At 34.0% G+C, this 17,567-nt stretch overlaps 1 protein-coding gene across 4 annotated transcripts; it reads right to left on the minus strand.

Annotated features, from left to right (window-relative positions):
• Window positions 1–168: 168 nt before the first annotated feature.
• LOC137830288 (PHD-finger and DNA binding domain-containing protein) lies at window positions 169–15,582 on the minus strand. 4 transcript variants are annotated; one of them, XR_011084206.2, is made up of 12 exons: window positions 15,340–15,578; window positions 13,465–15,224; window positions 12,748–13,359; window positions 11,181–12,321; window positions 10,090–10,372; window positions 9,861–9,985; window positions 8,456–8,916; window positions 8,133–8,161; window positions 5,401–6,072; window positions 5,031–5,233; window positions 1,185–1,453; window positions 169–872 (listed from the first exon to the last, which is right to left on the minus strand). XR_011084206.2 is itself a non-coding variant. In XM_068637775.2 (11 exons), exons 2-11 carry the CDS (start codon window positions 15,207–15,209, stop codon window positions 867–869), a joined length of 5,277 nt encoding a protein of 1,758 aa, XP_068493876.2. In that variant the 5' UTR covers window positions 15,210–15,224; window positions 15,340–15,578; the 3' UTR covers window positions 169–866. The 4 variants fall into 4 exon arrangements, 2 of the variants coding, with proteins under 2 accessions (XP_068493876.2, XP_068493795.2); XR_011084201.2 differs by having other exon boundaries at window positions 13,465–15,582; XM_068637775.2 differs by lacking the exon at window positions 1,185–1,453.
• Window positions 15,583–17,567: the final 1,985 nt, after the last annotated feature.

Raw genomic sequence — 17,567 nt, forward strand, 5'->3', positions numbered from 1 at the left:
CAGTAGGAATATAATTTCTTTTAGCAATAATGATAAATTCTATAAATTCAATGATTTTTGAACCAATATTAGAACAAGTAAATTATTGATTAAAATTAATGGTTATATATACTTTAACGTGTTAGGAAGCAAACGCTCAATTTATAAGACATAGTTTTACAACAATCATGCAAGAATAAAAATTTATTAACAGATTTAAGCTATGAATTCGTTCCAAAATTAACAAACATTAGTGTTCAGTTCAAACTACAAGTAAAATGGTATAAAGGGTATCTTGGAATCAGCATGTTAATCTATGCAGTGTTGAACTCTGGTGAACAAGAAAGCAAAAGAACTTCCAAGAAACTCCCCCTTTCTCCCATGCTTCAGTTTTCACCAATACAACGAACGAGAAAACCAGCAGAAAAATCTTTACAGAGGAAGATTCTATTTACTATCTGCGATGATCAATATAATCTATACTGAGATCTTGTATGATTTATATACTCCATTCCTTTAAAAGAGTTTGACAAGACATTAGTGAAATCAGTTCAAAGAAGACAAGGCCCTACATTAAAGAATGCTACAATGAATTTTGATGGGTTAGAATAACAATCATGAATGCAATTGATGATGATGTATGAACTCTACTATGTCCCCATTACAATTATCTTCAGCCTTTAAGCTAAGCATGCTTGTTGAAATAGAAGGCAATTGGGCAGAAGCATGATCAAAGCAATTGTTCATTGCCCTACACTGAACCTGTCAAAGGACAATTCTTTTTATAGTGAAAAATCATTTGCCACAAGATCCTGCAGGAAAAGAAAAACAACCCTACAAGAAGCTGGCATCTGATGTCCCGCCATGACTTTTTTCAGTGCAGATCATCAAACCTGCAATGAAGATAAATAAACATAAGAATCTTTCACATACTGAGTTGTATAAACAAATAAAAGCTTCTTGTTTAGTAGGATGAGGCCATTTTTGACAACCAATAGAAACATAAAAAGTTTGTCAATGTACAAGTACCAATTGAATTGGATACTCGAAGGGGACAATATAACTTGTCTATGGGATACCACAGAATTATAGATACAAGTTTATTTCGAAGCATCGAAGTTAAGAAATTGTACACAACCTTAAGACTACAAATTCTTCGTTAAAAACTACCAGCAATTTTATTTTGGAAAGGACAGGGGTAATACCACTTCTCACTTGCTGATTCAATTGTTAAACTAGAAGGCTCCTCACCAACTACTGTATGCAACATTTTCAGATTATAACCCAAATGATCCCTCGTATTTAGGAAGAAAAACCAATCCTCCAAGAATCTGAACCCGATTTCTGTAAACCCATTTATCTAACTAACTAGCTGTATATCAATATGCATCTTCCCACAAAAACAATTGTATCATAACCCCAGCACAGTGAAGATTTCATCCATGACTGCCAACAGTATTTAAGTGCAAGGGATCTGCAATGACAAGTGAAATTTTCACTTTCAACCAATGTATTACAAAACTAACGTAAAAACTACAGAAAGGTTTTATGTCATCTTCTCAAAAAGGGGGAACTATAAAAACAATAATGTAGATGTCATGATTCATGAACAATGTAATTTGACAACACATTCATCAAGACTTAATTTTTTATTAACGTAACTGCCTAATTATTTGAGGGGAGAGAAAGATTTGCGTGCAACTCAAGAATACATAAAGAAGCACACTATAAAGTATAGTATTATTTATAAACAAAAATACCAATAAATTAAATTGTCACAAAAATATCAGAATAACAGGTGGCATCACCCATTATTTTGTAGATAAATAAAAAAAAATAGTTTAATTGTATGTTAGAACTTTTATAACACTCATCTGATATTCTGACTATAACTAAGATTTTAAATTCTTTAAAAGATATAGCAATCATTGTCGTCAAAATCAGATTCAACCAGTTGAATTGGTCACTAGATTGGTTCATTTAACCCTGAAAACCAATCTTGTATAGAGAACTGGTATAAAATCGATTGAACCAATGTCCAAAACAGTGCAAATTGGACCAAAAACAGAGTTTAACTATTTGATGGAAAAAAATATTTTAAATATTAAGAAACTCCATACTGTGATAATTGATGTTATAATGACAGACATTATGTTGATAGATAACTATCCATATATTTGTATACTTTTAATTGTAATAACTGATTATTATTGTGTTATTGAACTTAAATAATATGACATTGATTAATTTCATGTTTAATTTTTGTTGAAAACAGCAAAAAACACAATAAAAGAGGGTTAAATTGTGCTTTAATATCCTTTTCATAAAAAAAAATCATAAATATTGTCTGATTACTCGTACGATAGTTTTATATGACAAGTAATCTGTTAAAGTCTTTTTATCCTTGGTTTGGTATGATAGAATGTGACACATGCAACTTTATAACTTAATAGATTTATTTGTTTTAAACCGTTTTTCAAACTTAGTTTTTCCATTGATTCTCCCTTAAATTAGCACAAACAATAATAAAATGCAAAGTAAAAGAGACAAGAGGAAAGAGAAATATACACTATATTTTTATACTATTTTGCTTGTCAAGGCAGACTACGTGCAGTTCTCAATCAACGGTTTGAGTTCCACAAAGCAAACTAATGCTACAAAGTACAATCATATATTCCTTGGGCTTGTAGCCACTCCTGGGTAACTAACCCCTTGAGTATGTTAGGGCTCATAGCCACTCTTGACTAACCCCCTTGAGTATTGTTTGGACCACAGTGACTAAAATCGAGTATTCTTTGGACCCAACCACTCTTGGCTAAAAGTGAGTATTCTTCAAAACAACAGTCACTCCTAGCTAATAATCGGTATTCTTTTCCAAATAACCACTCTTGGCTAAGATAAGTAAATTATTTTATTAGTGATCCACAAATCACAAGGTTGCTCACGAGAGAGTGATAGTGTCTTTCGACATAGACAAGGTTATTCTTTATCTTCTAGTTTGCTACGTGAACACGAACAACGTTCTCTATGATGCTTCTAAGCGTGTAAAAATTTGAGCAACGTTTTAGCACAATGCAACGTGGTCTCCCTCTTCTTAATGGATGGCTTTAAATAGGCACTGTAGAATATAACCATTGCAAATTCGTTTCTGGCTATTGATTAACTTCAACTCACTTAAATGTCTTTATTGTGTATGATTAGCTTAATTATGAAGGTTGCATTAAATGCATTCGTGCAACATTAATTGCTCTTTCCTTTTTCACGCAACATCCTTGATAGCTAGTAGTACATATTTCCCTAAGTTGCATATCCTTTTACACCCAACATAGTAAAAATGTGCATCATACTAGACAAATAGTTGGGCAAGAGTTGACATATGTTAGTCTTAGGGAGTTGTTGAAGAAAGAAACTTTAGCTCTTTATCCAATAGATCATTGATGTGATGTGACTTGTGCTTGAATGATATTCTTGGTAGACGAAAGTAACAGACATTCCCTACAACATAGAATAAGTATGTATATGATCGTCTAGTATGAAGTTAGCTTAAATCTACGGGTGCATTGTCCGAGCATATCCATATTTCATCCTACGTAAAAGAAGGCAACATAGAGTTGTATCGTCTGATAGACAGATGAAACACTTGCGTCTTACATAATCTGTTGTTGAACTAAAGGTATCATCTTCCAGACGAAGCATGAACATGTTTTACACTTAGTTGTTTCCAGCACTTAATCAAAATCATGGGTGTTGGACTTTTCCCCAACAATTTTGAATATTATATGGTATGTTATGACATTTAAGTGAAATTTAGTTTCAATATTATAAAATTGGTTTTATTGATAAAGGATATTAAAAAGTAAAATATCATTTAAATACAATTGCTTGAACCACTACCAAAGCAAGTTCAATGACCTACCCAATTTTTAAAAAATCTTAAAATCAATAACTCATTGATGGTAGACTGTTTTTCCCATTCTGATAGGGATCCAGGTCCAACTATCCTAGTACACCAGATGTCATTTAACCCAATGGCCATTAAGACCGGGTCTATTACTGTTCTAAATGCCATGTCACTCTGACCAGTGAATCAATCAAGTGTTTGATCCAAATAAACTATTGAACAACATCGAGAAAAACCAGTCTAAACCTAGGAAAAACATGTAAAAAGACAATTCACAACATGTAATGAAAAATGCTTAATGTATTATTTTTCCCTTAAAAAATGAAAAGTCAACCTAAAGTAAGTAAATATCATTTTCTTTTCTAATTTAAATGTGAGCTTGTTCTTATTAATGGACACTTTTGTATTTTTGAAACTTAGGCCTATTCAATATGATATGATTTCAACACTAACTTTTAAATGTTAAGAATTCATAAAATGGTGTTTCATTGTTAAGCATTTAGTGTAGTAAATTAAAATATTATCTTTCGCTAATCTTATTAATGTATATGTATTACTTAATTACAATTACTGTTATTATTTATTAACACCAACTTGGTCAAAACGAAGCCAGTAAGCCTTGAACGAACTTTTTTTACTTATACCATTTCAATTTAAACAACATTGAGTTCTAAAAAGCCTCCTACAAGTTTATTCTCAAATACCCAAGAAAAATATTTTCAGGGGTAGTGTTAGTTAAAGGAAAGAGGGAATAGATCTGTGAATTCTGCTATGTAGAGGAATTTAAGGAGGGGAGGGAAGGAGGGGCTCATGTAAATTTTACACTTTCTGGCTTTTAGCTCTCTTTGGCCCAGAGCAACTGTTGCTCTTCATATTTCTGCTCACTATTTTTCTCAACAAATTCATACATTACCTTTTCTCAAGATGTTCATTTTATGCATAATTTACAAAGATTAGGAAACAGACATGGATAAACCAGTAATAAAGATTTTCTAACATTAGGAAACCTGATGTGAGAGCATAAACACTAGAGAAATTTCTTATTCAAAACTTAATAAATTATACAAAATATGCATCATTTGTTCATTTGACCTTTTATCATTTCATTCTCTAGTTCAAAACAAGTCAGACTTAAAAGAGGGAACCATACCTCACTTAAAGGTTGAAGAGAAACAGGGTTACATAATTCCTCTGCACACTCATTTGCAGCATTGCTTTCAGGACGAGACAATGCATTAAGTTTCATATGAGGACAGATTGGAGCAGTTCTATCAATACAAACATGGCACTTAAATCCAATAAGTTGTTTGACATTCTCCACATTAAGCCCAAAAGCATCACCATGAAACCAATCTGCATAATTAGCATAGTATGTTCAAAATATATTTTGATAGATGTTAAAAAGGTATGTGTGCAGAGATTTATGATGTTATCTTCTTAACTTGCCAAAAGTATTTGACTCTTCCTTTTCACACCCATCCCCAAGACCAAAAGGAAAAAAAAACAAATGAGAAAAGTACCTCCACATATTTCACACGCAATATAATTCAAGGTGCGTCCATTCCCACAACAAAGGCAGCAGTTAAGACAATCAAGAGAGCCAGAAAAATCTTCAGAGGAAACAATAGTCTTCTTCTCTTTAAATAGCATTACTCGTTCGTCATTTGGCTTCCGAGACAACTGAAGACCGTTAAGCCAATAACTGCTACAGAATTTTGTTCTTGTCCTTCTTGTAGTAACTGCTAACTTCGTACATTCACCAGTAGTTTCAATGAACTCCGGAGAGGCCACCTTCTTGGATTTACTTTGCTTTCCTTTTTTACGTCCCACATTCTTTTTACCAAGCTTTCCTTTTTTACGTCCACCATTCATTTGACTTTGCATATACAAGGATTTGGCCTTCCTAGTAGAGCGACGAAGAGGTACACTTGATTGGATATTCTTACTGTTTCGAGATCTTACCTGCCGTACCTTACTCAATGCCTTTTTGTTGCCCTTGAGGTTTACTGATTTACAAACTGAAGGCATAGTTTTACGTTTCTTTGCTTGAATCTTCTGCAGTTTTGAGTCAACTTTTCTTTTATTGGTATTAGTCTTTGCATGCAACCCATCCTGACATTTGTGACATGAATATGTGCTTCCAGTAGTTCTTGTGCCACCTGATTTCCTGACATGTCTCTTGTGGAAGTATCCTATAAATTATAAGATGATAATAAGATATTGAAGTGCAAATACAATTTATGAAAAACAACCAAAAATTCAAATTTGAAAAAACACAAGATAGCAAAAGAAAACAAAACAGTAGTCAAAGCTTAGTGAAGCATACACAGAATACTGCTCACGTGAAAAAAGATTAAGAAAAATCTTCTAGCTTCGATCACTGAATTATCATATGCTGTAAATTTGAAACACATTCATAAATAGAAACTACTATTTCTAGGATGTAGGGTAGCTTTAGTCATCATAACAGATGCTTTGACCATACACCTAGTCAAAATGAGATCTCAACAAACCCTCCCATCAACCAGGATAGGAAATTTTAAGACACCCGTCACAAGACCCAGGATAGGAAATTTTAATTTCGGATAGCAGCATGCCCAAAAATTGCGGTAGTATGATAACCATACTTTGAATTATTTAATGACCTATTTTGGAGACCTCATACGGACTAAAAATATGACTGAATTAATAATATGTGTGTAAACCTCACATTTTACAAACTAATTTTGTGAGGCTGAGTTAAGTTTAAAGTTCACCTTCTAAGATAGTTTCAAAACCTATCCTAATAAAGGTTGTAGAATCTATCGTATCACCCACTATGGGGCCACTGTCAAACCAACCACCTATAAATATTTATTCCCATGCTTGAGATGTTCCATACTCAATGGGAGGGAATGTGTTAGAGATCCTACATCGACTAGAGATATGGACAAATTATAATAAATAAGTGAGTATAAACCTCACCTTACAAGTCAGTTTAATAGAGTTGAGTTAAGCTTAAAATCCACTTTATAAGAAACTATATACATAATACATGTAAATTATCAAAAATGATAAAAATACTAAATATTCATGACAGTCGTAATTAACAATAAAAGGGTCACAAGGGTCTTGAAAAAACATACATGTAAACAAAAGTAATATACAAGTTTCCTAGATAGGAACAACATCGTCTTCTAATTTCAAGTGATACATAAAAATAAGTAAAACCCACAATATAGCATACATAAAAGTATAGTTCCATTTCATGATAATATTTCCAAAAGGTGTATGAAACCAATTTTAAGACTTGTTTAGTGGTTTGAGCTTTTATGAGTGTTCTTTCTTCACATGGCATTAAAAACTCAATGAGAAAGTGATTAAGTGCACAATCCTTAACATCCCTCTTCATGGGTAATTTGAATGTTTTAGCACAAAGTACAGAATAGGCTTGGGCAGTTTCCATGCTTCAAGCTTTTGCTTGAAAGGGCAAGTCGAAGAAATAAAACCAATCACGGGCTTTTATCCAAACTATTTGATTTTATTCTTGTTGATAAATATTTTTTAAAATCATTTAATAGAATAAACATAGTTTGACACTTCAGAAACTATCAGCAATGATGGGAGTGGCAGCAACAGGGTAGAAAAATCTATGGCATTGATGGGAAAAAAGTGGTTCTCAAATCTTGTACTATAACATAGGAGTAGATAATTTTTTTATTCATACAAACATACAAGTTTTTGCTTTTAGCTCCCACAAAAAAAAAATATAATATAATTCCTGTATACCCTATTTCAGTCCTTTCCATTCAGAAATGGTGATGTTGCTCCATCTAGTAATGGCACATAAGCCTTTTTCTAACAATGGGTTATAACATGGCAATATCTGACGGAATCAAGAAAGCCTTTTTGCAGCAGGACGAAAAACGAAAGGTTTGAGTATTACAGAGATCACACAAAAATTTACAGGGACTAGGACTAGAAGCAAAAAGTGGTACAAAAAAGATTTAAACTAAAACCAGATTATTGAGGAGAGGCTTTAAGAAAACTATATAAATAAATATACAAAAAACAATTTTTGTGTTTCAAAAAATAGTAATCATGTTACAAAACATCCTCTAAGCTTTTAAGATAGCAGTTCCTTGACAACACCTTTATAACAGTGTCAGATGCAGTAAGATACAAGTTATACGTTGAAATCTAATATAAAAAATAGTTAAGAAAATTGTAAAACAAATAAAACCATTCGCTATATTAGAAGACAAATACACACCTTTGCAATGAAGGCACCTCACAGCATCCCTGCCAATTTCATTTAAAGGAGTATGTGTATTAGTGGGTATATTTTTACAAAATAAATTAAACACTTAATAAGACAGGAAGATTTCAGTGTAATTGACAAGTACACACAAAAGTAACAGAAAAAGAAATAGGTTATCTTTTCTTTTGCATTTTAATCAGGAAAAAACATAGTCTGATCCTCAATCAACTAAAACAAAACTAGCATGAACAAGATTAAAATGCAAAAGCAAAGATAACCCATTTATAAAGTAACAGAAAAAGAACTAGTCAAAACACGAAAAATACTACAAATACCTCATTGAAACAACTTTGTTGCAGTGCGCGCATTGATGACAATTAGATCTTTCCAATCTTGTAAATAGATATGAAAATCCCCTTTCCTGAGGAATTTTCTTGTTTACTCTACCAATCTCAAGAACTTTTCCAAGTTTCTTATCAGTGGACTTGCGAACAATTCTTCTTTCTTCAAAATTCTTTAGAAGATGCATTGGAACATAAGACTCCTCTAGCCAATATTTTTTTCTCTCACTAGAGGATTGTTCCAACAGAGAACCATGTTTAATAACAACATCTGGCATAGCCCTTCTCTTTCCAAAATCAAGAAGATATTTCACAGATTGCCCTTCAGTGCACTTTCTGCGTACTATTGATTTTTTGAACAGCCTGACTGATTTTCTAGATTCCTTGTCCAACACACATAAAGGATGATTGTTCTCAATATCAAGCCACCTTATGTTTGAATAAAGCTCTCTAATCTGAAAAACATAAATAGTTTCTTAGATTAAAATGTATTTCTAAACAAGAAAACAAGACAAGTTTATAAGCTTATACTGATAATGAAAGGCCAAAGTGTAACATCAAACAAATGATACTCATACTCATAACGTGTATACAATATAAAGATTTCACTATGTGTTTGCTTTGGATCCTCTTCAAATTTAGATGGCAGCATTATTTTCCCTTATGCAGCCGTGTTACTCTATTTTTTTAATATTTTGGATATAATAATTGCATGAAAAGCAGTGCTACTCTTCAATAATTTCAGTCTCTCACTCTTCTCTAATCTCTACTAGGGAGAGGTTTCTTCATAAAAAACTTTCTGGGAAATCTATAATTTCCTTGATAAACAAGCCCTTTGTATATATAGTAACTCATGACAATAATACAACAGATACGTTGACCTCATGTAGCACCTTCTCCTAGTGCAGCTCAAGTTTGGAAACAGTAGTCCACTGATGTTTCCAATGTTCAGAGGTCTTGTGCTTCACAGTAATGGTTGATGAGCACAACAAATATTGGGCAAGCCCATTCATTTTGTAACAGTTTCAGTGGTCTGTTTGAAAGTTTGGACAAAAATAACAATTAATTTTTTTCCAAATTCTCATAAATATGGTCAGAGCAGAATGGCTTGCCCTTTAGCAGAATCTCTTTGCTCCTAGCTTTCATCTCTACCCTGCTCAGTTCATGGACGTTACAACAGAATTCTCCATCATTTAATTATTTATAAGTCACACAAGAAAAAATAGACAACTTTGTAGCATTCTTACAGACTTGAACCTTTCTATTCCTTGTTTATTACTTCCTCTGTTTTGGATTATGACTTCTCCTATTTGTACTTCCCTTTTTTTTGGCTAAAACATAACAAATCTTAAGTTTACACCACAGCAAATATGATCTTCAACAAGACAGGTAGTCATACCTGTAAAGCAAGCTGCTCAGCGCTTGTTGACATCTCAACAGCGGCTCGCCAGGCAACAAATCTGCTTCTCCGTGCAAAGTCGGAATTCTCAAGATATAAAATTCCTGGTATCTTATTACACCCACCTGCAGAATTTCACAATTTCAAATTAATTCAAAAAACCATTCAAATGGATGTGCTCCTAACACAACCAGCATGCATGGCATACAAAAGAGAATAATTTGCAGACCTTGTCTAGCAGCCTTGGTAACCAAGGAGTGAGGCAAAGCCTTCAAATTAAACAATTTTCGGGAAAGCCTGCCACCTCTCCACCAGTACATCCCCAAACCACTAGCACCGTTTGAAGATGAACTGGTTTCAGTATCTGAATTCCTGACCCTTTTCTTTCCAATACCATGTCTGGAAGAGGTGCGTGATACCACAATATGAACAGCGGATCCCATTGTAGGAACAGAATCCACATGCTTTAACCAATCTGCTGAAAGAGCAAAAGGCCGCAAATTGGATTCTAACTGCCAAATAAAACATTATAGAGTGTCAGAGATTTAACTACAAATATTCAGAGAGCAATGTAAACAAAAAGCTAATGTTGGCCAGCCAACCAGAAAATACGTGTTTTTTTGTTGCTAGCAGTAAGATCTAGTGATTCTACAACACAGTTTCAGCCTCACTAAAACCAAAGGTGGCACAAAAAGCAAACAGAGAGAAAATAGTAAAAAGATATACCTCTGGTACATTTATGGAAACATATACACATTTATAAGGTGTGACCACCTGATACTTATCATTTATTTTGTCAGTCAGTTATATCACTTATATATCCCTTAGCCAAATCTGGCCACCAAACCATCTTAAATTTGTTGGAGAACAGGTTCTGTTTACAGCTCTATGGTGCTCTGCTCAGGTTGGTTTAAAGGAAATTGATATTACTGATTTGCAGAATGATACAACTCTGTTGCCTCTATGAGCCAATTTGGCTATACCTTTTTCCTCTTTATTCTTTTTAGGAGGATTTAAGATCCTTCTCCCACCAAATGTACATTATATGTTCTTCATCTATCAAATAAAGTCAAAGAAAAAAGGGAACAAAACCTTTTAGCACATTCCAAGTAAAAATATCAACTACACACTCATGGGCAGTATTAAAACTATATTTAAATTAACAAAAATGGTTTTCTGTATTTAATTGACTTCCAGAAATTGTAAAAAGAAAAGAGCTTCCCGGTGTTATACTAATATCTCAAAACTTGACAGACATAAAGGAGTTAAAGTATTCATGTCTTTAATAAAATGATTGACAGAGAGAAAGCATATCCTTACAAGAAGCAATAATCGCTTAACACGAATAAAATCAGATGTCGTCAGAAGATCCTTATGCCAAAGATTAGTTTGATGCAGATTCAACCATGGACCCAGTAAAAGCCCACGTAACCGAACCTCAAGAGAGAAGATAAGACATATGATATCTCTAAGATGTCCATTCTGGATATTCCTGGGTTGAAGCCCAACCAAAGTGTTATTAGGCACTTCCCAAACAGGTTTCACAACAGAATTAAACAAACAATCCCTATCTTCATTAGCAGCTTTGCAAGTAAAGCACCATCCACATTTTTCTTTTTGTGCAGCTGCATCCAGGTTGGGAATACTTGGCCAACAAAAGTTAGTAGATTTCTTCATAATGACCTTTGCTTGATCTGAAATAAATTCTTCTTCAGACATTGCAAGAATCTTATTCGTCTTTTCAGGCAACTTACACATCAACTCCTGCGCAACAAATGAAGCTGTTCGGGCAAAGCTATAATAGTTTACATAGTCAATTCCACAAGGTGCTTCTGAAGTATCCTTACTGTCCGGGGAGGGGGTACTGCTAGCACCTACAGATCTTAAATTTATTTTATGTCCCACATCCAAGCTGGAAGATGTCAAAGAACAATCGGGATGTAGTCTTTCTGGTACTCCTGGCTGATTCAGGGATTCATTACATCTACTGAAATCATTGAGCCCATACATCTGAACATTGTTGATGCCTGTTCTCGTCTGTGTGGTATCAGCTGATCCATCTGAAGCAACACAATGACTTTCTATGGTGGTTGTCGAGTCTAGGCAGTTCCCAACTTTTGGAAAGTCTTGGCCAATTCGCATACAACAGTCAATAGTTGAATTTTCATCCAACTTTCCTTGATCATTGGCCTGCTTCTTGTTCAAACATGTCTCTGAAGTAAAAGGAGCCAAAGATGTATACAAAGTAGAATATTCTCCCTTCATCTGCATGTTCTTGCCGGAAATTTGATTCAAGACACTATCCCCCAAACTCAAGTCACCTCTGATATCCCAATGCTTATAGATAGCCATTAGTATGCCTCCATATAAAGGATGCATAGATTTTAGAGCTTCAATTACTATATGTATATCATTTTGGTGGTAGTAATAGAACAATGGCCCTGCTTCAGATGAGCTTGACCTGCAAAGGTTTCAGCATTCAAATAAAGTGAGAACATACTAAAATGATAAGAGGCAGGCACAGAACAGTTTAGACTTTGGACGTGTAAGATATGGTTTGCTTTTTCACAATGGCAAGAACACTAACCACTTCAAATTTCAATGGAAAAAACTAAATCTAGTAAAGAGTCGGTTGTGAAGAATTATCAAATAGACAAGGACAAGCAAAACTGTGGGCAATCTATATGTTGTCCACTAGATGTCCTGCATGAAACTTTTCTAATACATGGGGATGGCAGTGGGACAAGCTGCCAAGCAGCCTAGATGTTGAACACAAAGTCACGCCCATTTCCAATAGAAGAATTTTATGTCACTTATAAAAGAATGTTTAGCAAGCTACGGATAGAAAACAAATGGCGGACACACTAACAGGTATAACTACACTTACACTAACAGGTAACCGCAGCTGTTGAAATAGACACTGCCATCCATATCCATCCCTAATAAGTCTGCTCCTCGAAGTGACCTTCGTGACTTCATCGAAGCCCTGTGTTTGCCAATTCCACACTCAGGGCAATACCAGTCACCTTCAGGCAGTTTGTCACTGGCAATTCCAACACATCGTGAGTGGAATGCTGCAGGGCAACCATCACAGCATATTAAACTACCATCCATCTTGCACAGGCAACATTCGTCACTGTTCCAGTCAGTCGTGTCATCTACATTCTCCTCAGTCAAGCAGGAGCCACCAGACACATCCATTACAGCTCTTCTTTTCTTGCCAGAGTCAAAATACATATTCTGATCAAAACCCATATCAGTCTCCGCCACCAAAGATCTTCTGTTAAGCTCTGACCTTATAGCTTCCGATTCAATCATCTCATCACACAGGTACTGGAGAATCTCAACCTTCACAATTACAGGTTGTTTGTAGTAATCAGTTATGAACATTAGACGTTTAAGATCAAAACCAGTTTTAAATCCTGAGCCATGAATCAGAAGGTACTCCGCCATGAAAATAGGCCATGTGACCAGGTCCAAAAAATCCCAGTTAAGATTCCTGCATTAAAGTAAAAATATATAAATAGAGAACTTGTAAGGATAAGACAGTCAAACAGATGGACTAGTACAATAGTATGACCAAAGAAAAATTAAATAAATATACCTCAGGCAATTGGATGCAGATTCGCAACCCTCATTGGAAAGGTATTCCAAATGCTTTCTCAGAGTTTGCAAAATAGAAACATGAATGCTGTCAAATAATATACTTGGAATTTCAGACTTCAGTGCAGCTACAAGATCCTCCAGCTCAAATGGACTCAAAAATAATAAAGTACTGAAAGATCTGAAACAGGCATAAATAGAAAAAAGTTCAAGAACAGGAACATCGTCTAAATTCAAATTTGTAGAAGACGGGGGCAATAGCAGCTTTGGAAGAGGATTGTTGTATTGCTTGTATTTCGGACAATCGTCATATTGCTCAGATTTCTGAGAACCAGGGATTAGAGGCTTTTCTTCTGTTAAGGCATCGGTTCCCAAGGTTACCAAAGGATCATCATCAGCCACTTCCACTTCAACGATGCTTGAAACCTGTTTTATAGCTGATGCCCGACGAGAACTCCTCCTTAAAACTGTTTCTGGCACGGCTTCTGGATTATCTGATAATTTTCTTCTTTTCCTTCTGCTATTTTCTCGTTTGCGTGGACTTCCTGGAACATCTTGGAATTTTTCTTGTTTGCAAGGAGTTCCTGCATCATCTTGGTATTTATGAATTATGGCAATACCACCTTCAGAAGGACAATCAACTTGCTGAGCCTCCCCAAAATCTGAATCCCTAACAGATATTGCACTTGAAATCTGAAGAGAATCAATAGCCCCTGCGTCTTCTTTGCGACTGGCTCCTCCATTTTCCTCAACCAAACACCAAGAACCATCTTTAGATGGATGATCAAAAGAAACATGAATTCCCTCCAATTTAACCGCATCAAAGGCGTGATTCAAATTACCATTAATACCGCCACCTTGCACAGAACTATTATTAACATATATCTCTTCCTTTTGGGGCAGCCCCATCTTACCAAACAAAACATTACCCACCTCAGAATGTCCATTTCTGAGGTCATCACACCGTGTTTCCTTACCATCTTCACATACTACCTCCACATTCAAATCAAAGTTACATTCCCGCTGCATTGCCTCTGCTCCCGAACCCAAGTGACCCACATTCGGGCCACCAACATCATCCTCATTACTCACATCCAAATTTAAATCAATGCAATCTCTTCTCTTCAAACCATCCTCAGCCTCAAGAGGCAAACTACACCCATCATTTAAATTTAAATCCTCATCCAGATTAAGCCTAGCATTCAAATCAAGTCCATCTTTAACACAACTAACATTTCCGGATACACTCCTATTCAAACTATCTTCTAACCCAATTTCCTCTCTCAAACTTTCTCTAACCCCATTTACCTCCTCACTCCCATTAACATTGCCCTCAGGACTCCCTCTATTCTTACTTACACCATCCAAATTTCTCTCTAACTCACCACTCTCCAAACCCAAACCCCCGCCACCAGCAGAAGAAACATGCCCATCCAAAACCCCCCTTAAATCACCACCCTCCGCCACCAAATTCTCTCCAACATTACCTGAACCTGCTCCAGCATCGCCCTGCCGCTCGACGCGGCGACGCTTCTTAGGTTTCCGCCCGACTCGAGGCTTGGCCTTGGCACTCTCCGGTTGCAATTGCAAGAGAGAAGCGACGTCAGAGGACTCCAACTCCTCCGAATCACCTTGTTCGTAAAGGATCTCGAAAAAACCAGAGGAAGGGTCGTACGATTTCACTGTTCCCGAAACAATCCCAACCCCCTTCACCTCTTTCTTAACGGTCTTCCCCACGAACTCCATCGCCACACTTCAATCCTAACACGGGAAATGATCTCCGTGAGCAATTAGGTCCGTAACTAAGAAAAAGTCAAAAAAAAATGATGAAGAAGAAAGAATAAAGAAAAAGTGAGGTGAGAGAGAGAAGCAAAACCCTTGTGGTGGAGTTGGGTGCAGCAGAAGAACAGAACAGAGAGCAATTGGAAGTGTTTGGGAATTGAAATGAAGAAAAGGAAAGAGAGAAACAGAAAGGATGTGGAAGTTGGGAGAAAACCAAAGGCAAAAAAGACTCTCTTTCTCTCTCTGTTTCTCTCTCAAGTGGAAGTGGGTCAAACCAACTAGTGCGAACTGCAGAGAGAGGAGAAATCAAACAGTAACAAGAAGAAATCGTTCACATTTTCAAACACTTTGTTGTTTTTTTTCTTTACGAAATTATTACAGTGTGGATTTAATATTTTATTTTATTGTATAGAAGATAAAATAGAAATGCATTGTTCAGAGTAAGGGCAGTTCCTAGTTGGTTGCTTTTCTCCTTTTTGTTATTACATCTGCAACTCTTTTCTTTTGACTCTTTTTTAACATCTTTGAATTACTTCAATTTTTATCATTTTATAAAATATTTCGTTTTAATTGACATATTAACAACAATTATTTCTTATTACATAAAAAAAATAAAAATGCTATCTGTTCTTAACATCTTTGAATTACTTGAATTTAATTCCTTTGGTCTTATCTGTATATTGATAAATAAAATTCAAAGTCTTAAACCATGGAACACATTTATACATTTTTTGAAAAATCATAAAATTTGTTGTGACACTTGATTAAGGTAATTATGCTGAAACCCAAGATATAAAAGTGCGAAAATAGTATTAAGTATATCAGTTAAATTCTTTGAATCTATAGTCTTGTAACCTTTTCAGTTATTATTTTACAAATTTCTAAAGTGATTGAATCAAGATGTGGAAAACTTAGGTTTTAACATTTCTAAGAGGTTTTGAACACATTAGGTGTGAGCATACAATTTATTTATAAATAATTTTTAAAATTTATTATTATAACATGTATATATAATATTTATTTATTTTTTAATAAAAATATAGTGCTAGTTTCGACTTAAAAGTGTCTCAATGAAAAATCTTCTCGACCTTGATTTCTAAGTGATATTTTAGTGAATTTCAAATACAAAATTTTGTTTTCTTATTCTCAATTTGTTTCAAATAATAATTATTGTTTATCTGAAATATCGACTCAGAGTTTCTACTAATGTGTCCAATAATCCCACATTCTTTAAGAGTTAAGTTCATGGACAATTTAAATATATTTTTTCTCTTAATCTTTCAAAATGTTTTTTTAAAGATAAAATCATGATAAACTCCCTATAAACGATAACTCATATGTAATAATTGACTTTAACAATATTATTTTAAGAAACTTAAGATTTTTTAAAATATTTAGAGTTTAAACCCTAAATCACTTAATAATATATATATATATATATATATATATTAATTATATGCACGTATTTGAATATACAAGTATCTTGAATTGAAATTTATGTTAATATATTATGATACATTTTTATATATTTATTTTTATATATCTCAGATATAATTACATGTCCAAAATAGGTAACACATATTTTAGTGTCATAGAATAACCCTTTTGATAACTTTTAAATTGGAAGGTTTTTTTTTTCTCTCTTTTAGTTTTTGTTTTCAATAATGGTCTTCTATTTGTCATAAGAGACAAGAAGAAATAAATGAAACAATAATAACCGTTTTTTTTATTATTATTATATAAATTTAGTTTTTCACCATATATAATATGCACTGTAGTAAAAATTGTCAGCATTGAAGAGTCACACATTAAAATTACCCATGTCAAATGCTGATGATTTCTGCACAATTTGTTAAAGTGTTGTATTTTGCATAAATTTTTGTAGGTCAGCTAAATTTTAACATCATTATCTTAAATATAATACCAACAAATATTAATGATTATTATAACATATCCAAATTTAAAACATGAAAAAAATGTCTATAACTTGTACAGTTTCAGATGTACAAAGCATTTGTATTTTTTTTTAAATCTACAAATCATAATTGGTCCAATGTTACTGAAGAAAGAACTTTAACCTAATCCATGAAGTATATGAAATAGAAATTTCAATTCTTACATAATTATAATCATATGAAATAATAATGACATGAGACAATTAATGCAATGATTACATTGATTGAGGAGGTTGAGTTAACCAATGTTATTGGATTCTTTTCAAAATAAAGTTTGTAATAAAATTGTACAATAAATTATACCAGTTATACATAATAATCCATACAAGGTTTAAAATATACAAATTTTAAAAAAGCAATCCCATAT

This window comes from Phaseolus vulgaris, chromosome 11 (assembly GCF_051622355.1).
Source record: "Phaseolus vulgaris cultivar YP4 chromosome 11, ASM5162235v1, whole genome shotgun sequence".
Taxonomy (NCBI): domain Eukaryota; kingdom Viridiplantae; phylum Streptophyta; class Magnoliopsida; order Fabales; family Fabaceae; genus Phaseolus; species Phaseolus vulgaris.

What these genes read in the sequence shown, in the direction of transcription:
- LOC137830288 (XM_068637694.2), bottom strand. Translation starts at nt 15,209, where the DNA reads ATGGAGTTCGTGGGGAAGACCGTTAAGAAAGAGGTGAAGGGGGTTGGG. An exon ending in TTAAGCGATTATTGCTTCTT is followed by an intron (nt 10,373 to 11,180) that starts GTAAGGATATGC and finishes TTTATTTGGCAG; the next exon opens with TTAGAATCCAATTTGCGGCC. An exon ending in GAGGTGCCTTCATTGCAAAG is followed by an intron (nt 6,073 to 8,132) that starts GTGTGTATTTGT and finishes TATAATTTATAG; the next exon opens with GATACTTCCACAAGAGACAT.